Source organism: Meleagris gallopavo, chromosome Z (assembly GCF_905368555.1).
Source record: "Meleagris gallopavo chromosome Z, MGAL_WU_HG_1.1, whole genome shotgun sequence".
Taxonomy (NCBI): domain Eukaryota; kingdom Metazoa; phylum Chordata; class Aves; order Galliformes; family Phasianidae; genus Meleagris; species Meleagris gallopavo.
The window spans coordinates 63083881-63110155 of NC_139435.1; the positions used below are offsets into that span (position 1 = coordinate 63083881).

A 26275-nucleotide genomic window follows, 5' to 3' on the forward strand; every position below is an offset into this window, starting at 1 on the left:
TATTGGAAACCTGGGATATAGCATGGTTTCTTATGATCTGTGCTTGCTATGTAAATGCAACTTTGTCATTTAGAAGGATTACATGATCATCACAATGGATAAGAAAAAAAGTTAAGGTACTGAGTTGACTACCACTCCTCCCAGCTGTTGCTACACTTTATGCAGTGCAGCAAGAACTAGGATCTGTCAAGGAAAGAACGTTCTGAAGAAGGAGCATAAACTGAGGAATAAATAAAAAAACTATTTTGCATGAGAGGAAGGTTATTGCCATGATCTCGCATTTGAATGAGTAACAATTTTCATGTGAATAACTTTATATGCATGTGCAAGTATGTGGAGAAATTGTCTAAACTTCATAAAGTTATGACTGTTGTCAGTGTGAAAGGTTCTTTCTGTTCTCCTGGAAGCAATATTGCCTAATAACAAAATACATTAGCTTTAGGCTTTGTTGAAGTCACTGGAAGTAAAAGCAACCTCACTACAATATCAGAATTTTTTAGTTACTCTGAGTTTTGATATTTTTTAGTCTACAATATAATGTGTTCAAAACAATGCCTTTTATTTATTTATTTATTTATTTATTTATTTATTTATTTATTATTATTTATTTATTTATTTTCCCCTCCTTAGGTTTTTAACCTTTTCCAGCACAAAAGCCTTGGACTACAAGTTAATCTTCGGGTTACTAAGCTTGTCCTCCTTCATGAGACTCCAGTAAGTATGCATCATCTGCACATCTTAAGTGTGCAGAGGACAATGCTACTTCAGCTTGTTGCTCTGTGAAGGCTTGTAATATTCATTTACTTTAATGGCCAACAGCTTTTCTCAGTTTTCTTTATGTATTATTTACAATGCTTGACAGTCCCAGTAAAGATCAAGTTTTTGCTAAGATGTATATTGTATATATTGAAATTCCTATGCTTGCAGATGAAAGTCACTAAAAAAAATTTAATTTCCTTTGGAAATCAAGCTGCTTAACTGCTTTTTTGTATATTCACATAAACTCAATGACAAACTTTTTAAAACTTGGTGGATGGTAGAAGAGTTAATGTTATTTGTCAGACAACTAGTCAACAACCAAAAGGTGCTGTGATTTCTTGTCATTTCTATGAAGTATTATAGAAATCCTTTCATATTTTAATTAGTTCATAAGAAAAAGAGATCTTCCTATCTATGTTTCAAATTTTAAAATATTAAAAGAAAGTATTTTGTATTCTCACAGCAAGTGAAATCTCATTTTATGTTCAAATTCTTCATCTTCACTAATCTTCTCAGTCAATAGTGAAAAGTAATTGTGTAAAGGGGGCAGGAGTTTAGGTGAACAGTTTATCTGTACTCATCTCAGTACAGTGTCTTCATCTGTGTTTAACGTAGAAGGGTAGTATTAAATTCAGAAACAGAAACTTTCCTGCATACACTGTGCCATGAAAGGGAGTATACTTTTGCAAATTCATTAAAAAAAAAGTCCTTAATTATATTGTACAAAATCACAATTTTAACAGAATCAATATTTTCATTTCTAGGCAGATATGTATATTGGACATCATGGGGAAAAAATGCTGGAAAGCTTTTGTAAATGGCAGCATGAAGAGTTTGGCAAGAAGAATGATATACACTTAGAAATGTCAACAAGCTGGGGAGAAGACATGTCGTCAGTTGATGCAGCTATACTTATCACAAGGTATTATAGATGGATGAGCACTAAAAAATAAGGAATGGCATAGTATGAACATTATGGATCAAGAATTAATCAAAAGAGTTGATAGATGATAACACAGACTTTAGTTTTGAATGAGAAAAAGTAAAACTTGAGGCATCTTTCCAGAATTAGAAAATGGAAGTTAATTGAAAGTCTTTTTAGAGGCTGAAATGTTGAGAACAAGATGGTGCTAAAGAGGTGGAAGATAGTAGTTGCATTTGGTAAACATCTGAAATTTCTCCTGTTTCTTCTTCGGTGGGCTGTAGATTAGATGCTTCTTTCTACATGTATTCATTCAGGAGGCAGCATACAGTCCTGCAGGTACATTTGTTCAAAAGACAAAAGGATGTCTAGAAGATTCAGAACTGCATCAGCATGACGTTAATCACGTCACTATGTTATACTTCTTTGTAATGGATCTAGAACAAATATGTCTTACTGTGTGCCCAGTGTACAGTACTCACTTTGCCAACACAGAAGTGTGATCTCAGATCTGTGATTAATTATAATACTATCAGACAGTTCACATATTCAGAAGGACACCTGCCTCCAACTTACCTCTTTCCTCCCAGGCAGGTAGGTATTCTTTAGGCTCTCCATGGTGGCACAGGGAGATGCATCTTGATTGAACAGAGTACAGCCATTTTCCAGTGGGAAGGAGAATGGTGATTTAGCTGGTCTAGGATTGGGCTGAGCCCCATTTTTGCAATGGAGTTTAAACTGGATGAACTTTCAATGTTCCTTCCAAATCAGCTTTATTTGTTCGTATGTATTGAAATACTTCTAATTCAGGACAGTGTCACTGAAAGTTATATACATTTTGTTAAATTAGGTTACATTCTAAGTACTCCAGTATCTAAATTTCAGTTGTTCAAAGCAGAAAAAAGCTTCTGTAAATTTTCTTGCTTTGGAGAACATGCTAGAAGCAATGGATGCTGAAATCCAGATCGTCTACAAACATAGATTATTATTTTTTTTTTTTGTACTTTTGCAGCTTAATCTCCTACCTTTCCTTAAGAAAAACCACATCCTTCACTTGTAACCTGTTCCCCATTCTACTATTTATCATTGTTCTGTCTGCACCATAGATTGTTGTTTGAGGATCAGTTTTTACACATTTCTGTATTAACTAAGTGGTAGTCCTTCATTCAGTTTCCTTTGAACTGCCCTGAAAGATACAAGCGGTAATAAAACCAGATAATACCATCTGTAATAAAATTTACATTAATTAGAAAACATCTCTGGGATGGCAGACTAGAGGGGGATTTTTCAGACCCCAACTAATATTAGCAATGAATGTGTTGATGGGGAAAGAGTCTAGATGGCAGAGAAAAAGTCTAAGTAGCAGGAAAGAGTGAATTATGCCAAGGCATGAAGAATGGCCAAGTATCATAAATTGGGCATTGGGCTGATGAACAGGACTTAAGGGAAGAACAGCTTCTTGCACCTCAGTGTACTCTTTGACATTCCAAAAATAATTGAGCAATTGTGTACTACTGGAAGCATGTGTTGCTGAGTGATTTCTCATCTGTCCCTTGACTCTTGAATCAGTTTTCAGTGTTTGCATCTCCTACAGCAGCTTGAAGAAACACTGAATTCTTCAAAGCCTCAACCACTGGCACTGCCAGGAAAGTGAGAATTTCTATGCCATTGTTTGACAAAATTGGCTGTTGTCCAACATCTGATCTTCAAATCTGTCTTTGCTTAATGGGAAAATACAGAAAATCAGACTGATGTTTTAGTTTGTTGTCCAAGGCTGCACTTCTTAACTTGGGAGATGTGTTTCTACAGCAAGATACTACAAATCAAATAATTTAACACCTCTTTCTTCTCATTTGCCATTCTTTCCTTATGAGGCTTCATGAGAAGAATCAGGAGAGTTCGGAATTCAGGCAAATGAGGTCTTAGTTAAGACAGTCAAGAGACAGTAGCTTAGAGATGTCTTTAGCAGACAGTGCATTTGACCAGAGAGCTTTTTAAATTTAATGTAACCTTACTAAATGGTAAAAAAGTTCTTTTGGAAAGTCTAATTATGCTTTTAAGACACACTTTTCTGATGTTCTTGGTAATACGGTATTCTGATTTGCATTTCCTATGTTTTTATCTATTAGTTTTAAAAAGCTTTTTTTTGAAGTATTTGCTGATTAGTGTTAAGGAAATTAAAGCAGAGAATGGGGAAGTGATTGGTTTGAGATCAGAGAGTAAGTCAGTACTACAGCCAGGAATTGGAGATCTGTTCTGACATTTTTTTCAGTAGTTTTATTCTCCAAACTATACTACCTACCATCTCAGAGCTGCTTTAGCTGTTAATAAATCATATCAGTGTGGTTTGCTGACTGTGGGAATGTTTTGCTAATCCAGGCTCCCTCTGCACATCATCAGTTTTATGGTATAGCTAACCCCACATAAGGCTACAATTGTGTGTTTTGTTAATTTAGAGAGCATTATTCTGTTTTACAATCACAGAAAAGCTTCTTTGTCATAACTTAAAAACATCCTTGGACAACAGACTTACCTTACTGAGAGAAGTAATTTTGTTTAGGGAGATAAATATCGCTTTCTTGGTATTTTTTCAAGTAAAAATGTACGCTTTTTTATTTCCAAACGTATTCTGTGGTAGAGCTGCTAAAACTTACCGACACCTCCTTTTTGTCTAGCATGGCAATAGAACAAGCAAGAGTGTTTTGAAAAGGCTTCATTGTGCTCACACAAGCCAGTTGTTTCTGGTAGCCAAAAGAGTTAGAAATATGGTCTTGATTATCACTATTTTTCAGAACTAATATTTAATGCAAAATGTAAAGAGCATAACATGTATGTAATAAAGATTTTTATTCCACAAAGAGACATCATAGCCATTTAATGAAAAAGGTTATCTTCCAGACTTACTTTAACACTTGTTCTGTAAAACTGAAAGCAAAGCCCATTTGTGCCCACAGTGTTCACATTCTCTGCTGCCCAGACAGGCTGGAGTGGTACCTGTGAGTACACTAGTAATTTGATCATTTTTCTTCACCATAGTTCTGTTTGACCCTCTGAGATTTTGTTTAGTTTCCCTTTAAATTGACTTATTCTGGTGAAACAATGTTGTATTTAGAATATGGTGTCATAAAATAAAAAGAAGACAGAAAGATAAAGTTTGCATATTGTATTTGGATAGGATCAGGGAGGCTTGATAGAAGGAGTATGTGGAAATTAAGATAGAAATGGTTTTAGGGACTCTCTTGGTAAAACAATTGGACAGCTGTAAATTAACACTATTACTTTAGAGATAAACATATCATAAAGCATTTTTCTCTGGAAAAAAAAAATAAAGAAATTAGAGTAGTTCAGTTGGAAGGAACTTACAAATATAGTTTGTCCAATAGCCTGACCTCACTTAAAGGTTAACCAAAAGGTAAAACCTATTATTAAAAGCATTTTCCAGATGTATTTCCAAAAAAGTATTTTCCAAACGCATTGCGGACATTGACAGGCACAGGACATGAACTACCTTGCTAGGAAGCCTGTTTCAGAGACTCACTGCCCTCAGAATAAAGAAAAAATAAATCTCATTTTAAGTAAAAAATGGCCACAGTGAAGTCTTTCCAGAGTCTCCCTCAGCCTTTCTTTGCAGGAGAGGTGCTCTAGTCTGCTGATCATCTTCTTTGCCCTCCTCTGGACCCTTTCTGACAGCTTTTACTTGCCCTACGGTCCTCAAACCTGAATGGAATGCTCCAGATGGGGCCTCACAAGGGTAGAGAGTGACAATAAACTCCTTCACTCTACTGTCCCACTCTTCTTTTGATGCAGCACAGGATATACTTGGCTTTCTGGCCTGCAAGCGCATGCATACTGCTGGCTTACACTGAATATTTTTTCATCAGAAGCCCCAAATCTTTCTGTGCAGGGCTGCTTTCAAGGAATTCTTCTCTCAGTCTGTACTCACGTCTGGGATTCCCCGACCCAAGTGCAAGGAACTTGCACTTGGCCTTGCTGAACCTCATTAGGTTCACTTGGGCATACTTGTAAAGCTTATTCATGTCCCTTTGTTTGGCATCCCTTCCTTCTGTTTTATCAACTGCATTCTTTGGATTGATGTTGCCTGCAAACTTACTGAAGGTGCACACAATATGGAACCACGGGGGACACCGACACTACTCACTTCCAGCTAGACATAGAGCCAATTGTCTGCCCAACTCTCTGGCTGAGGCCATCCAGTCAATTTGTTAGGCCTTCTTAAAACTGGAAGTGATGTTTCTTCAGTGATTTCTTCGGTCACTGAGGACTTCACCTGACAGCCATGACTTTCCAAATATCATGAAGAGTGGCTCAGCAACTGCATCAGCCAGCTGCCTCAGATCCCTGGAATGCATGTCCCTTGAGTCACACAGACTTGCACACATTCAGTTTCATCAAGCGGTCTTGAGCCTGCTCTTCTTTTACAGTGTGAGGGATTTCACTTCTCCAACTGTTACCTGGAGGTCCAGGGACTTGAGAGACATGCCAATGAAGAGTTTTTGAGTACCTCAGCCTTCTCTAGTGTTTGTTGTTGCCAGTTCTCCTTTCTTTGTTCTCTTGAATCCTATTACTGATTACCAGAGAGAAGAGATTAGCACCTCTTCTTCTGCTCTTCCTTGTTAGGAAGATGTAGGCAATCATGAGGTTTCCTCTTATTCTCCTATACAATGTATATATACTAAGTGACTTCATCTGCTCCTCTTATGTCTTGCCCTATAGACCCTTCACCATCTTTGGAGCCCTGCTTTGGAAATCTCTATTAGTTCCTTCTTTTCTTGTGCCACCCAAATCTACATACAGCGCTTAAGGTAAGGCTGCACCAGTGCAGAGGAGCAGTGGGACAACCTCTTTCTTTTCCCTGTGGCAGCACTGGGCCTGATGAACCCCAGTGTGTGGTTGGCCCTTAGGGCTGCCAGGGCACGCTGCTGACTCAGATTCAACTTGTTAACAGCCAGAACCCATCATTTTCTGCAGAGTTGCTCTCCCGCCGTCATCCCTGAGTCTGTAAATATAGCCAAGTTAGCTCTGTTCTTGATGCATATGCTCTTTTTAAATTTTGTGTGGTTGATGCTTTCCCAGCCTTCTAACTTATCAAGATCTCTCTGCAAGGCCTTTCCATTCTTAAGGGAATCAGAAGCTTTTCCCAGTTTAGTGAAATCTGCAAACTTACTTGGTTTACATTCAAGTCCTGTATCCAAGCCAGTTAGGAAAACATTTAGAATGAACTGGCCCTAAAATTGAACCCTTCCTTCATCCATACTGTAGGTAACATTATCGTAGAAGGAGATCAAATTACTAAGGCAGAACTTTCCCTGATGAACCCACGTTGACTATGTCTGATAACAACTTTGTTCTTCAAGTGCCTTTAAATATCCCCCAGGACAATCTTTTCCACAACTTTTCCAGCGACTGAGCTAGACAAACAGATCTGTTGTTTCCTGGGCCTTTTTTCATGCCATTTTTGTTATCATGTATGAAGTTGGCTAACTGCCAGTCAGAAGAGACTTCCGCGGACTCCCACAGTTCCAGTAATTTGTTGAGAGGAGTTCAGCTATAATGTTCTCTAATTCTTCCAGCATCCTGCAGTATATCCCTTTAGGATCCATGGACTTAAGAATATTGAGCTAATGCAACTTACACTGTTCCCTTCCAATTTTGGTGACACAAATGGAAATTCACTTCTCCATTAGACATGGTCCTCCTCATTGGACAACTGTGCAACTGAGGATCTACCACTGATATTAAAGACTGAGGTAACAGGAAACATTAAATGCCTCAATCTTATTCTTACCCTCCCTACTTGTTAAGTGATCATCTGCATCAAATATCAGTTCAGAGTTTTTCTTTGACATCTTGCTATTGTGTCCTGGTTTCATCTGGGATGTAGTTAATTTCTTCATAGTGTGTGGGTGATGGTGTTTCAGCTTTAGGAGAAAAACAAAAATGTTAACACACCAATATTTTAGTTGTTGCTGAGTTGTTCTACACAGAACCAAGGACATTGCTAGTGAAGAGGCTGGAGGGGCATGAAGAGCTGGGAGAAGGCAGAACCAGGACAGCTGACCTAAACTAGACAAGGGATATTCTACACTACGTAACATCATGTGAGAAACAATGACTGTGGGGAGTTGGCTAGGGGGCTCAGCCACTGTCTGGGGACTGGCCAGGCATCTATGAGTGGATGGCGAGCAATTGAGTTGTCATCGCTGCTTGATGAATATATATGTACGTATGTACAAGCACTATTCCAAAAGTAATGCCTCCTATTTTATTATGTGTGTCCATGATATCAGAAGTAGATGTTGGTGGTATGGCAGTAGAGATTGAATGTTTTTCTATTACATTTTGTTGGCATGTGACAGGAGGCAGCAGGGAAGTGGCCTGACAAAATAGTGTCTTACATGGAAGTTTGTATGAGTTAATGGTATTATTCCTCCATGAGGAAGAAATAGCAACCAGTGACATTGATAGGCTCTTGCTGAATGTTTATGGAACCCTGACAGTGGATGTGAGCTCAGTGAGGCAGTGAGTGGTGTGTTTCAGCTGTGGCAACAGCCCTGTGAAAGATAAGACGATGAGATGATGGTGGTAATGTTGAAATATTGGATAGTTTGCCTCAGATGGGTCCAGCAAATACACAGGAACAGGAATAACACCATGACGTCATATTCAAATTTATTAGAACCTATTGAACCAATCAGAGGCTGAAGATAACAGTTTCCTGATTTGTATCATTACTGGTGATGAGATGTGGTATCATCACTACAAACCTGAGTGAAAACGAGAGTCCATGGACATGCAAATTCCTAATCTAAGAAGAAGATCAAGACATAGCCATCATCAGATAAAGTGATGTGCATGGCCTTCTGGGATAGGCAAGGAGTAATCTTTCTGGATATCCTGGAGCCTGGACAAACCATCAAGTCTGACTCTTACATCATGACACTGATTAAGCTGAAGGCTTGAACTTCCAGAGCCAGGGCAGAGAAGACAACCATTCTTGCAACACACAAGTGCCAGGCCTCATACCAGTTTGAAAACCTTGGAGCACACTGCCAATTTTGGCTGGACTGTCCAAAGCTACTGCATAGTCTAGATTTGATGCCTTCCGATTTCCACCTGAAAGGCCCAAGAAAAATGGACCATGTGGATAACATTTTCCTAGCAATGACACTTTCATAGCAAATGTGAAATAGTGAGTCACCTCTATTGGTGCAGATTTTTGCCAGCACAACATGCAGGCTCTTGTTCATCACTTGTGGAAGTGCATAACTAATTGTGGTGACTGTGTTGAAAGATAGTATTTGGCAGCTTAGAATTTGCTGTATCAAATAATGTCATTGCTCTCTTTTAATCTGTCATAGTTTTGTCATGGTTTTATAATTTTGTTGTCGGTATTCCACATCGTAACATCATGTAAAGCACAGGGAATTAAAGAGTTAATACTCCAGTTCTGTGGACTGACAACTTTCTGGATATCTGATTCTCAGAAAACAAGAACTATGTACCCCAGGGGACTTCACATTCAGAGAGGAAGAGAAGCCACGGGATGAAGTCATGGGATCTCATTCACTGGCTCTCTCGCTCACTGCCTGGCAGTGTGTGGGTGCTCCCCAGCTGTGTGGCTTCAGTTCAGAGTAGACCTTTCAGTTTCGGTCACCCTCTCTCTTATTTTATTTGATTTATTAGTCCCAATTCCAATTATATTGTATTATATAGTGTTATCTTGCATTCTGATATCATATTTAGTAAAATTAAGTTTCCTCCTTAGATTGTTGCCACTGTTCTGTTTTTGGACCCAGCTCCCATCTTCCCATCCCTCCCCTTTTTCCTTCCCATTTTGAGGCCAGATGGCCTATGGGTCTGCTGCCCCCTGTCACAGGCACAGATTGATGTAGATAACTCCGTGACAGGTTTCCATGAAAATAAGTAGGAGGCATTACTTTCAGAGTGATCTACATGTAATTATCATTACTGTTATTTTTTCTCTTCCACTTCTTAGTAATTATCTTTTATGTCAACTCACAAGTTCTACTTTGCTTTTATTTTTATTGGTTCTCATCCCCATCCTATTGAGAGGTGAGGAAGTGGATGAACAAATGTGTGGTGCTTTGCTGCCTGCTGGATTAAACTACAATGTGCTGACAAGACTGAAAAAGCCTTCTTTGTTGTCTGACTCTATAGTGGCCACTGTCAATACAAGCTGGGCTTTGACTTTTCTTGTTTTCTTTTTGCAGGTGCTAACTGCCACTCTGTCCTCTCCCTGTGAATCTTGACCTTGCCTTTCTTTTTCTGCCTTAATTCCAAGAACAGTTCCTTTTATACCAAGGCCAGTCTTCTGCCTTACTTGCCTGACTTGCAGTGCAACAGGATTGTCCGCTTCTGGGCTTAAAAAAGGTACTTCTAAAAAAACAAACATCTAAACCTTCTGGAGGAGATTCCCAGGTTACACTTCTAACTTCCTCCCTGAGAAGCTCCAAGTTGTCCAGAGCAGCAACTCTGCTGACACTTTTTCTCCTTGCAACAAAAAATTTTGAGGTCAGCTTTTTCAAACTCACTGTGGCCAATAGAGCTGCCTACTACCACCTCTCCAAAAGGCCCTCTTCTCAAACAACAGATCTAGAAGGTCCTTTTTCTAACTGTCTCACTTAGTGCCTGTGACAGGACAATATGCTGTAGGAACTTCCCAGATTTATTTGTTGTAGCAGCATAACATTCCCAACTTATGTCTCAGAATTTGAAGTCTCTCATAAGAAAGAGGACAACTGATCCTGAAATTTCCCTTGACTGCCCATAGAATATCTTATCTGTGGCAATGTGCTGAGTGGGCAGTGGATAGTAAGCCCCTGTGATTACTTGTGCTTTGCAGTCCATCTAACATGTCATCCTAAACGGCAAGGTCTGTACAGTTTAATCTCTCTTATGTACAGCACAGCACATCTACCACACCTATCCTGTCTGTTCCTCCTAAACAATTGGTAGCCCTCCATCCCAGTTCTCCAGTTGTAGAACTTGTTCCATCAAGTCCCACTGATACCAGTGATATCATAGGGAAAGAACCAAATCTTCCAATACATCCTGTTTGTTCCTTGCAAGGGATGTGTTAGTAAACACTAGAGAGCATTATCATGCTTCTTGCTTTTGAAATTGAGGTGTGCAGCTGCACAGAGTTAAGTCCTGAGTTTTATGATGACGGAGATTTTATTATCGGTTGGTGTGGAGGAGGAAATCCTTAGAGGTTTTCTGTTCTGTATATTGTAGCTGAAATTAAGGCAAGAAAAGGTCTATGGTATCTACAGTTTCTCTCTTATAAAATCTGAGTTCATATATGACGGCTATAGCAAACTAGATAGTCAAATCTTGGAAGTGTAGGAAAAAAAAGGATACAAGAATGAAGCAAAACCTCATTTTACTTTAAATTTATTTATGTCTAGTACTTTTCCCTGTTTTTTAATTATCAGATTCTGTGGGTTTGTTTGTTTGTTTTTTTCTTAAGTTCAAAGTGTTGAGAGTATGTGAAGTTGATAAAACTTGTCACAACAAATTTGAGGAAAATGATTTACGTGGTTCCATCAGCATGTTCTTTAGAGCTGTAGTACTCAGGTAACATTTGTTCCATTCTGCAACGTCTTTCACCCTTACAGATCTGTCATGTACCTCTACATGAAACTAAATTGAATTTTAGAACTATGCTTGTGTAGTGTAAGTCTCCAGGACTAAATTTCAGATTTTAGTAGTGAACAGGACAGCTAGACAGTCTTGAAACAAATAAACAAAATGAAGGAAATTAACTGTGTTCTGAAATAGATTATTTTTATTTACTGTCAGAATGAAAAAATTTGTCTTATTTTTCATCTCTGTTGCTTCAGCTTTCTACCAGGGATCTCTATACCATTTGCAGCTAAGGAGTTATTTGAAATCTCTTCCTTGTGTAAATACTTGTAGACTGTGATCAAGGCATAACTCATCTTTCTCTTAGATTAACAGTTTCTCAGACATGTAATCATTCTTTTAGTTCTCTCCAGACCTATTTCCTTTTTTAACAGATTGTAAGTCCACAAATTGCACACAGCAGTGTGCAGACAGTTTTCCTGGTGCCACATCTGATACTTTCCTATGTTTTTATCCAACAATACTTTTCACTCCTTTGAAGTAAACTTCCACTGCCCGTTTTCAAATTCTTATTTCTTTTCTTCCCTTTCTTTTTTCTTCTGTATTGTCACCATACCTGATCAAGTTTTGGAGTCCAGTTTTGGCTACTTTAAGAGTTATTCACATAAGTCATATATTAAAAAAATGATTTGTCCTCTTTCCTATTTGTATTCTAACAGCTCTCATTTCATTTTTAAACTTAACTAGCAGTGCTCTCTTATTTTCTTCCAAATCATTGTTTAATACTGATGTTGAGCTTAGATTCCATTGGACTCAACTCGAAAATACCCTCCTTGGTGTTCTCATTTTTCTGCATCAGTTTAGAGATGTTAGCTACACATTCAGTTTACATATTTCACTTACCACTCTCCTGACGTTTTCTTAAATGTGGCTGAAATATGAACTTCAGAAGGTAGCTTATTACCGTTTTTAATGTCAGTTCAACCTTACAGAGATGAGGTAAAATTAGTTTTTTTTTTTATTTTCTAAATTAGAAACAATACTTACCAGTGCATTTGAAGCTTACCATCACAACAGTGAAGAGTTTCAGAAAAAACATCCGTAACAGTAGGATTGTTGTTTGTTTAAATTCCCAACTGAACAGTACATTCGTAATTTAGCCTGTGGTTCATTAACTCCTAAACTGATTTTAATTTATTGTTTTTTATTTGTTTTTTAAAAAAGTATACTGATAATTTTGTATGGACCTAATTTATCAGTGCAGTTTCAGAATGTTCCGTCACATGAAAAAAACAACTACAGTGCTGTCATTACTCATTTAGTACATTAGAGCATCACGATAGTTAGGAAGTTGAAAGTAGGGTGAAAGCCGGAATGAATATTTGGTAGAATGCTAAAATCCACTGTCTGATCTCTTCTGTTTCTGCTTTTCTCACATCTAATATATGAAATGAAACTGCAAGCAAGTTTAGATAGATAGTAAGTCTTTCTCCTAGCATGTCTAAAATATGTGTTAAGTTTATCTAAAATGATGCACTGTTGCAAGCTGTTCATGGAAATTGTCTCTTTTCTCCTTTATTCTTCCTCTGCTGTCCTTTACACCTTCCGTTACATCCCATCTACACATCAACATTTATATTGAAAAATAGTATATAATGAGATACTTTATATTTGGAAAGTGGATAATTAGTCCTTGTCGCTTTATAATCTATATGTAATTGATTGAGAATTCACTTACTAAATGTAATTTCTTGAAATAATATATTAGTATTTACCCATTCTTAGAATTCTTTTCAAGTGTTGGTCAATTTAATCAAACTTGGAAATCAGTTATAATTCTCATGAAACCTCCTGTTTTTCCTCACTTGAATAAGGACTTGTTTTTCCTTTATATGTGCATGCCAAGTGTGCATTAGAGTAATGGAAGTTTTGCGCTGGATACTGCTTAGAAGGGAATTTCTGTGTATTTTAACCAATTTTTTGCTTTCTATATATACTGGCTACTAACTTTTGCCTCTCAAACTTTTATATATGCATTAATGATATGTATGGGAACTGCTGAATCATGGCCTGAACCTCTGATTGATCACCTGAGGTGAGCAATGAGAGTCAGCCACGGGAGCACAGGTGAAGGCAATTTACCTATGCTGCAGGAATGGGTGGAGCCTGGCTCCACCTTTCCTAGACCCATGTAAGAGCTGACCACCAGTGGGAAAGGATCTCTTCTGGAGATCCACTCCACTGGAGTTTCCCATGCGAGCTCAGGTTATGGGTGTGTATACCTATCATTTCTGTTTCCTGCTTTGGTGTAATAGCATCATAGCCAAGCTCTCTGTTATACCTTAACATCTGTATATTCATTAATTGTACAGCTACTATCAACCTTACTTTGCTAAGAAGGAAGAGAGGCAAATGATGTCAGTGGCTTTCCTGAAGGCTATTATGCTTTATTGCTCTATTTATACCGCTTTATCTACTTATACCACTTCATCTATAGCTGAGAGTCAGTGTCCTCTTTTGTGTAGTTTCCATATGTCAATTACATATATATACAGAGAGAGGTGAATGTGTGATTTTGTGTAAGCTATATACATACATGCATGGAAATGTAGTTATAATTTGATGGAATGTATAAGTTATCTTGTAGAAATTGAAGAATAATTTCTTTATGAGTCAGTTATAGATCTAGCCAGAGCTTTAAATTTTTACTAAGATTTCCTGGATAAATATTCTTGGAAATTAAAGTAGGCATTAGATTCTTTCCTTATAAGTAAGGAACTAAGAATGGTTTATTTTGCCTTCCTCTTACCAAATTGCAGCAGAACCGTTTCCCCAAAGTCCCTTAATGGAGCTCTGGATGCATAGCTTCATCATAGATGGATTCAGGCAAGAAGGAAAAACAAAACAAAAGCACCTCATTAAGAATCTGAGAACAGAGCTATTACATAAGCAGAAACCTCGTGGACATTGGTAGTTTAAAAATGCCAAATGATCTTTTAAATTTCAGCTATGCTCTTCATTTTTTTTTTCTTTTTTTCTACTTCTTTACATCAGTTACTATTTATGGTAGTTGAATGACTATGCATGAAAGATAATTTATGGCCTTAGATCGTTTCTGCATGTGTTCTCTTGCTTCATCAGAAGTGCCATATTTCTAATCATTCTGTCATGTTTAACAGCACAGTAAGTCCCTTGTGTCACATAGCACAGAACAAAGGAAACTGTTAAAGCCCACTGCATTAAAGCAATTTGTTGCAGGTTTGATAATGTAAAAGAACATCTCTCTGTGTCTGATTATAGTTTCTTCAACATCACTTCAGTCTCTGTTTCCAATGATCATCTAAGTGGATTTCTACATCTTCTTTATCACTTAGTATAAAGATTTGATTCTATCATAACTTCTTTCTAGCACTGCTGCTTTGTTTTTCTAGCCAGTAATTTTTTGTCAATGGTGACCAGAGAATAAAAAGCTATAATCTCATCTCTAAGTGTGTGGCCTTTAACAAGTGTCACTGTGTGACAGTAGTCTGTGGGAAACAAAGAAAAATCTCTTTGAGTAGTTGCATTTGTAAAAGTGGTAATTATCACCAGTATACTCTTGTGTCTCAAGCCCCAAACAATGCCTGGGAGCAAACACTTAGTTACTGGAAAATAAACACACATATAAGATATTTTTGAAAGAGAAAGATCCTTAATTACTGGTCCTGTTCAACAAAAAAGTAGAATGTGAGGTTGAGAAGTTAGGTGCAGTCTGATTCATATTGATGGCTAGCTTCCTGGTTTCCAACTTAAACTTTTATTCTTAAGCCTTTAACAGAAATAGCTATTAAGAAATGTATTACAGATATTTAACAATGACCAGTATGCACACATGAAATACTTCCTAGGTATAAAAAATGAATATGATTATTCATGCAAAGATATTTAATAACTTAAGTAATATTGAAGCAGGAAATTTCTGTACTAGGTGAGTCTTTCCAGAGTGCATTTCAGGTATCTATTAGTTTCCACTTATAAATACTGCTGCTGGCAGTAGATACAAGTATGTTTGTCTGTGTGCTGATGTGTGCTTATGCGTATCTTTACCTGTATCTATTTATATTTATATATCTAGCTTCATAGACAGAATATAAAAAAGGAATACTTCCAACCCATAATGGCCTGTGCAGAAATTGAGAGTAAGGGGGGAGAATATTCTTTATATGAGTACATGTCAGAATCAGAATAAATTTCAGATAAGTAGATAGTATTTTTATTAGATGTTGTATGTAGTGCATTGTTTTTTTTCTCTATGTTCCTGCATATCTTTTTTTATATAACTTTGTTACTTCTCTCAGAGAATGGTAAAATGTGTGAATTTAAAATGAATTCCTAGCAAATATTGTTTAAAGCAGGGCTAAGATATTTATTCCGCTTGATGCAATTATTTGTAGATCTGCAGATGGACTGAAAATGGTATTGGTGAAAGTCTTTTCCTCATGAGTTTATTTTAAATCTTCCACTATTAGAATAGCTGCCCTAGCAGAAATGCCTTGCCAGCATGCACTTGTACCAAATTCTCTTTTAGTCTTGATAACTTGGTAAGCCACAAAAGCTTTCTTACTCTGATTTTAATCCTGGATTAAAATGCTGGTTTTGGATCTGATATTAAGCATCACAGATATTTTCATTTCATGTGCAAATTTATGAAGACTAATTTTAGACTTGCTATATTTCAAGAAATAGAAATGGGTTAAAAAAAAAAAGCAGGAACTATGTATAATGCAAATTAAATATGTGGTACATAACTTGTCATCTGACTACTCTTAAATCTTTTCTGAGAGTATACTGAATAAAAGTGTTATGGGTAATCCTGGCCTTTGCTTCACCACGTTCTTTGTTGGGATAACAGCGTTCTGTGTTTATTCATTGAGCCATATGAAGTATTTGTAAATAGGTCACACAATCATTATAGGACTGACAACTTGGCTTACTTAACATTTTTCTTTTTTCCACCCTCAATTCTAGGAAGGATTTCTGTGTACATAAAGACGAACCATGTGATACTGTTGGTAAGTAAATAAATGTAAGAGGCTGTGTGTATAGACCATGTCATAACATAAGTGTTAAATAAATATGCATGTGAAGCTACACTATGTCAACAGCGTCTTTGGTGGGTAGCTGTAACTACGTAAAATGAAGATGTCTAAAATGCTAAGAATAGTTTGTTAGATCTATGCAAATAGCTAGATACACAATTATTTGTTGTATATCCCTCTAAATAGTGTCAAATTCTATCAGTATTTCTATCTTGTTTTTTAACATACTCCTTGTATATTTTTTCTTTTCAAACTCAATTTAAGAAGAAATTTTAGTATTCTTAATTGATGGTCACAATTGAAAGGAGCAAGTATATGATGCTTTTTAATGCAGTGGATTTATCTTGGCTGAGAGTATGTAGATTTTAATCTTCTTCTATAGTAATGTACTTGAATAATGCAGTGTTTACGAACTATGTAACTGTTCAGAAACACACAGGAAATGTACTATTTTGCAAGGCATCTTCTGGTATCTACAATTAAAATGAGTACTAGATGCACTGAGGTCTTCTCACAACGTAATTAGCACCTTTTGGGAAGACATATTTTCAGTATAAATGTATGGTGGAAAAGGCAATTCAGGCTTAGTACTGGTTGAAAACACTAGATGAAGCATGCCTTTGTGCGTTTTTATCCTAGAATTTCATTTGGCTGATAGGAACCTATATCAGTTTTGTGTGTAAATACAAGTATTCAGAACCTAAATTGTTTTGGTAAGATTAGAATTTTATGGATGACAGTAACGGACTATTAACTATTTTCTTGCTTATCATCCCTCATTTTTTTAATCATCCCAAGTCTATGCAAGTATGTCTGTAAGATGGATATCAATTAAAAATCTTTCTAAATAATGAGTTGAATGTTTCTTGTGTCAGCTGTTGATTAAAATGCATAGTGTTATTTCACAAACTGGCATCTTGCTTTTAGGTGAATTTTTGTGAGTACTTGATGCACACAGATCAGTTCTTTTTCTCCTGTAAGTGGGGGGAAAAAGCCTCTTTCCATCTGAAAGAAATGATCTGAGTAGGAAAGTCTTCAGCAACTTATGCTTATTTACCTTGAAGATCAAATCCGGATTACTTGCAGTTTATCTAAATCAGATTAAGGAATGTATTCAAAGGATTTTCTATGACAAATACTTCTTTATTTGAACCTTGGAGTGAGTAGAATCGCCATTTATCACCAAAGTTGTCTCTGGAGTTGTAAAGTTTTCAGCTAAGGTGAATGGATTAAATTATGTGTTGCTCTACAATTCCCAGCTGTCCAGAGCTTGGAAAAAATCCCCCAGAACAACAATAACAATAACAAACAAACCAACCCAGACTGCAAATATTTTCTTTTGTATTTATTCATTAAACACCAAGACTCATAGTTTTCAAACTGCGAGTATCCACTTAAATGCCAGTATTCTACTGTGTAGGCAAAGTTTTTGCATATTTACATAGCAAATACATTTCTCTGTTTTCTGTCTTGCTCTGCTCAAAGTAGAGAGCGTATGCGCTCTTCAGTTAGTACTTTTTCATTGTCTCATAGAACAGACCACGGAATAGAAGAGTTATTTATATGATGATATAATGTCTTAAAGTTAACATTCAGCAAGAACTCTGTAAATCAGAACAAAAAATAAAAAGGTGCCTAAACCTTCAATGTATCATATATTATTCTTTGGGGAAAAAAAGAGAAGCTAATCTTCCTTTTTTTTTTTTTTTCTTTTCGAAAAGGCATATCAGAAAATCAAGGTTTTTTTCCTTATTGGTAGAAAGTTTGTTTTGCAGTGTATGTGAGATTTTACAGTCTTATGTGGAAAAAAGTTGTGACTATCTTGATTGATCAAACACAAAATGTATTAACACTTTGTATTTGATAATTTTGAAAAGAAGACAGAAAACCAAGAATTAGTTTGAAATTCTATTAAATTTTACAAAAGGTGTTGTTTATTAATAATATAGAATTATACAGTGGTTTGGTTGGAAGAGACATTTAAAATCATCTAGTTGAAACCCCTCAGTATAGACAGGGACAACTATCAATAGACCAGGACACTCAAAGTCCCATCCAACCTGGCCTTGAATACCTTCAGGGATGGGGCATTCACAACCCCACTGGGCAAACTATTTCAGTATCTCACCACCCTCACAGAATTTCTTTTTTATATCTACCCTCTTCCAGTTTAAAACCATATCCCCTTGTCCTGTCACTGCATGCCCTTACAAAAGTCCCTCCTTGGCTTTTCCTAGGCCCCCTTTGGGTACTGAAAGGCTCTAAGTTCCCCCTGGAACCTTCTCTAGACTGAGGATCCACAGCTCTCTCAGCCTATCTTCATAGGGAAGGTACTCCAGATCTCTGCTCATCTTCGTGTCCCTCTTCTGGACTCGCTCCAACAGATCGACATCCTTGCTTTGGAGGCCCCAGAACTGGATGCAGTTCTCCAGGTGAGGTCTCAGCAGAGTAGAGGGGCAGAATCAGCTCCCTCAACCTGCCATTCACACTTGTCTTGATGCAACCCGCAGTACCGTTGGCCTTCTGGGCTACAAGTGCACATTGCCTGCTTGTGCTGAATCATTCATAACCGTAACTCCCAAATCCTTCTTCTCTTCAGGGCTGCTCTCAAGCCATTCTCTGCCCAACCTGTATGTGTACTTGGGATTGATTGCCCCAGTCTAGGTGGGCTTCATGAGGTTGGAATGGGCCCACCTCTCAAACCTGTCCAGATTCCTCAGGATAGCCTCCCTTCCCTTTAGCATGTCAGCTGCCTCACTCAGCGTGGCGTCATCTGCAAATTTGCTGAGGGTGCTCTCAATCCCAGTGTCCATGTCATCTATGAAGATCTTAAGTAGCACCAGTCCCAACACCGGTCTCTGAGGAGCACCAGTCATTGCAGGTCTTCAGTTGAAAACTGAGTTGTTGATCACAACTCTCAGAGTGCAATCATCTGTCCAATTCCTCACTCAGCAAGCGGGCCATCCATCAAATCCATTTTTCTCCAACGTGGCAACCAGAATGCTTTGCTCAAGTCCTGACAGATGACATCAGTTGCTCTTCCTTTATCCATTGATGCTGTAACTCTGTCATAAAGGGCCACCAAGCTTGTCAGGCATGGCTTGCCTTTAGTGAAGCCATGTTGGTTACCACCTATCATCTCATCTTTATTTTCCACATGCCTTAGTAGGGCCCTCAGGAGGATCTGCTCCATGATCTTGCCAGACACAGAGGTGAGTCTGAGTGGCCTGTAGTTTCCTGGATCTTCTTTTTCTCCCTTCTTGAAAATGGGGATATGTTTCCCCTTTTTCAGTCAGTGGGAACTTCACCAGACTGCCATGACTTCTCAAATATGACAGCAGCTTGGCAACTTCATCTGCCCGTTCCCTCAGAACCTGTGGATGGACCTCATCGGGTCCCATGGGCTGGTGCACCTTCTGGTACTTTAGGCGGTCTCAAACCTAATCTTCACTTACACCAGGCAGATGTACCTTCTCCAAGTTCTTCCCATGGTTTTCTGCAACTTGGGTGGTGAGGCTAGAGCCTCTACCAGTGAAGACTGAGGCAAGGAGGTCTTTGAGTGCCTCAGCTTTCTCAGTACCCCTCATGACCATGTCTCCAGTTTCCTTACAGAGAGGGCCTACCTCTTCCTTCTTTTTTATCACAGTTAAACTTGTAGCATTTCTTCTTGTTTCCCTTGGTTTGAATTATTTCCGTCTGGGTTTTAGCTTTGCTAACCGAATATCATGGTGTTTTTTGTACTGTTTGGAAATCTCTGCTTGGCCAGGGGAGTTTGGGGGCTTGCTTATTTTAGGCCGTCGATCCAGAATGCCTTGAATTTCCTCCTTCGTTGGCTATTCTCGTATTTCTATGAAACAATAAGCTAGATTCTCATGCAGTATCTATTTGTCAGTGCAGGACCACTGTTGACAACTGCCGAATTCTGATTTAAGCACTGTTAATTGTCACAGACTCCATAAGTTTCCTTCTGGGTGGAGAATCACAAGGCAATTGTTTTGTCAACAAAATGAACTAGACCAAAGTGCTCTGGAGCTTCCCATGCTTATTTGGCCGTTTTGTTGTTTTTCGTTCCCTGCCGCTCGTGCGTGTAGTCCTTGTCTCCTGTTCCTACACAGAAGGGAGATGCAGTTATTCCACCACTGATTCTCGCAGCTCTTCTTAGTTTAAGGGGAGGTTTCAGATCCTGGTTCACCATCCAGTGTATAGGGACTAAATTTATCATTACACTGTCAGTTTTCATGAAACTACGATTGTTCTAAAAGAATCAGCACTTCACAAAATGTGAAGTGGGGCTGATACGCACTGTGCTGTTCTTGTGCATGCATCCTGTCATAGCCTCACAGTTAAGACCTTGAGTCTCTGAGACATACTTATTTTGCATTAGATTTGTTGTTTGCTATTAGCTAACCATCTGTGTAGAAACACAGTAGCAGTGAGCTATGTATAACAGTCAGATGTTAGAGGAAGAGAAGATTGTAAAATGATGCATGTCCTCTGTGGGTGTTAATTTGGAATGTCCTTAATCAGTAGGACCTGAATCTTTATGTTATCTGAGTCTTCAGATATCTTCTCTCATTCCTTGCCAAAAGTCTATAGGTGTACAGTGTATATAGTTTTTAAAATGTTGTAATCATACTAATCTTTTGAAAGATTTATGTTATCTAGTGGAATGTCCTAGTAACACTGAGAGCAACAAAATGGAAAACAGAAAATTTGTATTTCTAGATTTAGTTAGCATAAATCTTTTGCAGCATTCACTTTAGAAAAATATGCTCTTGTCAAGGGAGGGCCAGCAATTTCCTCAGCATGTATAAATTCATGTTCTGTTGTACCTAGTATGTCAGAAATATGAATCATTTTTGGGAACTGCTTTTCCCTTAAACACAGTGACCTCAGTTGATTGTTTCAATGCTATTAATACAGCAGAATGAGGCTTTGTTTTTTTTAAAAATACATATCTTGTTGATACATCTGTATAGTTTTGCACAAGCAAACTTCCTTTAACACTGATACCATTTGCTCATAGTCTTATTTCTGGTTGAAATTCCCAAGTTCTCCTGGTTGAAATCCCCAAGGGATCTCAGGAATAGTAAATGGATCTTTTCTTTTGCTTTATAGAAAATGGGTCTTCCAGCATTTCTTTGGTCTCAGAGGAGAGGCACTGCAATGTTTTGATAGGTTTTGGTCTTCTAAGGAGAGGACAGTTAAATACTACTACTTTGAAGCATTATTCTGTATTTTACAGTATAGGAGAGTATACTATTTTTAAAAATTATATTATTTTTAACAATTGATCATGTACCATTTGATTCTGTATTTTCAGGCACCATTTTCAGTTAACACCAGCTGTAAGAACATTTTTCCCCAAAACTGTACTTCAATATAAGCAATTTACTAGAAACCATTTTCTCATAAAATGCTGGTATTGCAATCTCTAAACAGAAGTCTATTAAACAGTTGTCAGATTACTTTTAGGAGGTGGTACAACTATATTATTTTATAAAAGTATAACTTGGTTAACACATAGCGTTGTAAAGATAAAAACAAAGCAGAGAATTTAGCTGGCATCAGGTCTCCATTCTGTTGCAAAGGTTCTAAATAGCTTGGATATAAATCATAACTGGTAAGGAATCAGACAAACGTGCTGTGTGTAATAAAGACCACAAAATAAGATAAGGTGAAAGAATATGCCTCTCATCCAACTTAGCAAAATGCCAAAGATATATTTATTTACTTTTTGTGTGTGAAAGCTGTAGATCTTTAATACTTAAACTTTTCCTCCAACATTTGTCATGATGAATATTTAGTGTAGCCCAATGCATTAAGAGATACAAAAGAAATAGGGAATTAGCTAGGATGTCATTGCTGAATAGATCAAAGTCGGCTGCTTAGGGCCCACTACCACTCTACAAACATCCAGGAAAGATCTGCAGAACATGAGCAGCAGCAGTGCAAAAATAAGTTTTAGAAGTCCACTTTCCTATGCTTCCTCACTTTTATCTATCTTTTTTTCCTCTTGTCATATCCAGAAAATCACTCTGTGTAGTCCTGTGTAGCTACCTTTAATCTAATTATTCAGAGAAGTGATAATAGTTTGCTGAGAAGCAGGATGAATTATCTCATGTAGCTGTATGCCAGTATTGATGAATTATTGTGGCTACTTGATGTTGCTTGATATTGCAAATTTAAAGCTAGTTGAAGTATCTCTATGCTGCACATGAGCCATTTAGGGAGAGATAATCCTTCTGTTTCTCTAACACCTTGTGTAGTTGGGTTCTGTTCTGTGACTGAAGTTTGGCATTACCAGACTCCTCATAGTACTTCTCTGGAGAAAGGGAAAGGAGGGAAGAGATGATGCCACCATGTTTTCATGGACTGTACTTTAACTGATATTAAGAAGCAGGGGGAAGTTTGTTTCCTCTCTTGTTTTTTTTTTCTATAGAGATCTCACCCAATCTCACATCATGACCTTCTATTTCTGTTAAGAATACTGTCACTCACATTTATATCTTGTAGATGCCAATGACTAAATAACTACAGTGCTCATATATGGCTTTTGAAAAATGCATTTTCCTATGACACTGCTATGACATTCTAGTTACAGTAGTTTGGACTAGGTTGAAATATGGAAGTGTAAAAGCTCCCTTCCTACCATATGATTCCATATGGTAACACACTATGTGCAGTATACACATATCTTTGATATGGAGTATTTTTTAAATGATCAGAGAAAGTTTGAATTCTATAGTCTTCAGAATAAACCTCTTTTACTGGTGAGAGTTGCATGTCCAAAGGTACAACAAAGCAGAACCTAATTAGACATGAGTTCCAAGTAAATTTGGAGAAAAAAAATCTGAACCAGAAAGAACAGTTCCTCCCTACACACTCCCAGATTTTTCTGCCCAGCATGTCATAAAACATCAAATGAATTAGTGCATGCTCAGTGCATTTTATTGGGAAAGCAGAAGAAAATAGACTACAATACACGTGCTACATCATCAAATCCAGACTTCTGCTATTACAAGCTTCAATTTCCCTCTCTTCTAAATATATATTAAAAGTCTTAAAAATTGATTAAGTTTTTTGCACACAGCAAAACTTTAAGATGCAATCTTGCTTACCTTACCTTTGTTTTACTGCATTTGACTAAATGGCATTGCTCCTATGAGATGAGACCTAGCTTTTCAGACAAAAAAGCTCTGTTGAAACTCATACACAGAGTAACTAGTTGCAGCACATTAGACTGCTCCATTTGCCAGTATTCTGCTCTAAGTGTTTAGAGCTTAATCAATTTGAACATTAATAGAGTAACACAGAATAAATCTCTCTGAATGGACTCTCAATGGCAATTTCATAATCGTAGAGCATACTTTTAATTACTAACCACTTACAATTCTTGAAAAAAACAAGGTTTTTCTTTCTTAAATAAGGATTAACTGCTTCTTGCAATTCCTTCATTTTTCCTTGCATTTTATTTTAATTTTAAGTAATTAAGCCAATGCATTTAGAGAGTGAAAGTGAAGAAAGAAAATCTTTTCTTATTTGCTTCACAGAATCATAGAATGGGTTAGTTAGGCTAGAGGGGGCTTTAACAATCATCTAGTTTCAACCTCACTGCCATGGTGGTGTTGGAAGACGAGCTTTTTATTTTTCGGATAACACTATAAAAATCATTCAGGGCTTTCTTAGTAACTATATTTTAATAATCTGTATTAGGAAATAGTAGGTTTTTTGTTTTTGTATGCTAGAAAGTTTAAAGAGAAATTTATGAGTAAATTTTAGATGGAGTTGAGAAAATCTGTGAAACCTGTATTGAATTAAATTAGCTTCTGAGCATTCTGTTTCAAAGAATATTCATTTTTGAAAGTGAAACACTCTAGCATGTTACTCATTTGATATGCAGGATAATTCTGTGTGTCTTTTGATAGTATTAGCATTTGCAGTTGTCTTTAACAGTGAAAAGTCAAAGCATACAGGGTAAATTAGAAATGGATGCTGTAATCATAGAGCAGTTAATAAATAAATCAACTTTTTCAGAAGCAGTTGTCATAAAATAGCACTGAGAGTTTTAGTAAAATTTTAATATTAATTATTGCAATTATTCATAGACGTGTCTAATTCTTGTTGCCATTACTTTTGAGATACACTCAGTTGTGCTCTTTCTTGTGTAAGATACCTGCTGTGTTTGTTCTTGACATAAGTTGAAATCTCAGCAGTGTCAAGTTGGTGCTTAGCTGCTGAATTTACCTCTGACCTCAGTAAGCGGTCCTGTAACACGCCACAATACCACCCATAGTTTTTTGGTATTTCTCATGTAAGCATATCCATTCTGTGAAAACGTCATTTTCTATGGATTAAACTACTTCATCTCTAGTTTATTTTTTTGTACTTATTTAGTATTATTTTCTATACTTAATCTCAACTTCCCTGAGGTATTATAAATTCAGTCTTAAACGGACTTCTTAATTAATATACATAAAGAATTTTAATGTTGTATAGTATGTGTGCTTAGAAACACAGAAAAAACTATGTCCATCAGAAAAAGACTTTCTCAAATAAGTCTGAAAGAACTTTTGATGTTATACAGGGCCTATTTGTTCTGTGTTAAAACAAAAGGAAATAGCAAACTAGTTATTAATTTGAATTTGTAATTAGTAATTGAATTAGTAATTTGAATTTGTCGTATAAGTAGTGTGCATCATTTTGCATAGGAATCCTTCAGTTGTATAAATTGTATAAGTCCCAGATTTAAAGGTCATGAAATATAAATGAAACATCAGAGCAGTATACCATAGTGTGCAAAACATGCTTATGTCAGGACAATAGAAGGGCTGTGAGACGCAGCCAGGAGACAAATGCAAGCATGATATTTTTAAGTTCAAGTCTCCTCTGGCTGAAAAATTCTTTTACCAGCAGAAAATCTACATGTCCAGTTCTAGCTAATCGGACTTGAAGAATAAAATAATGAGTGATCTCATGACCCCTTCTGAATTTAACAGGAAGGTATGTTATTTGGCAGTTTACAAATCCAGAATGTTGAAAAACTGAAGCAACCCAAGGAGCTGTAAGCTTTTAAAAATATTTTTCATGATTTCATTTTCTCCAGGACAGTAACACTAAAGTAGTTTTCTTTTGGTACTTGTTTTTATTTGGAAGATAGCTAGATGAAATATGACCCACATTCATACTAAATTTGAATGAGTTGGCAACTGTAAGAAACGGAACATTGATAATCAGTAACCCGTTTTGTATGCAGTAATACTGATAGATACTGTGTTATTTTGTATATGGAATGCTTTTCATTGCATATTTGGTGAATGCACTTAAGTTTTCAAAATGAGAAAATGTTCAGTATCAAGCAGTACGTATTTAAAACAGAAAAAATACCTAGCTGTGAAATTAGACTGTTTTCTCACTAACACACATTAGACAATGAAAAGTCTGCCACACTGATACAAGGGCTGAAGCCAAGGCTCACCCTTCTTCCACATGCCTTTGTGCAATTTTCTTGTTGGAATCCATATCACAGCTCCCTTTTATAAGACTTAAGCCGCAAAAAGACCGGTTTCTGTTTTCAGTCTCTACTGAAGGCTTTATGTTCTCAGGATGATGGTACCTTACCATTATTGGAACATGAGTTTTTCAGCAAGTAAGTCATCTTTTACTCAGCTCTCTTAATCATGAACTCGCCAGGATCTATTACTGTATATATAGAGACATGGGAACCACCTCTAATTCTCGAGTACCATGCATCTTGCAGATTTTGTAAAGGCAGTTTAGGTAGTGAATGCAGTGGAAGAGGAAGGACCTGATATTTAGCCTTTTTAGTTTGCATTCAGAGTTCAAACTTTTTGAAGACCATCCCAGTGAAATCAATGAATTTTTGAAT

The 26275-nt window shown here is 37.0% G+C and overlaps 1 protein-coding gene across 1 annotated transcript in view; it reads left to right on the forward strand.

The window, feature by feature from the left end:
* ADAMTS19 (ADAM metallopeptidase with thrombospondin type 1 motif 19) overlaps positions 1-26275 on the forward strand; it is a 155991-nt gene that overhangs the window by 38975 nt on the left and 90741 nt on the right. Inside the window, exons 5-7 of the mRNA XM_085213147.1 lie at positions 631-714; positions 1524-1681; positions 16316-16359. Coding sequence (XP_085069273.1) covers positions 631-714; positions 1524-1681; positions 16316-16359 — 286 coding nt within the window. The remainder of the gene's footprint in view (positions 1-630; positions 715-1523; positions 1682-16315; positions 16360-26275) is intronic.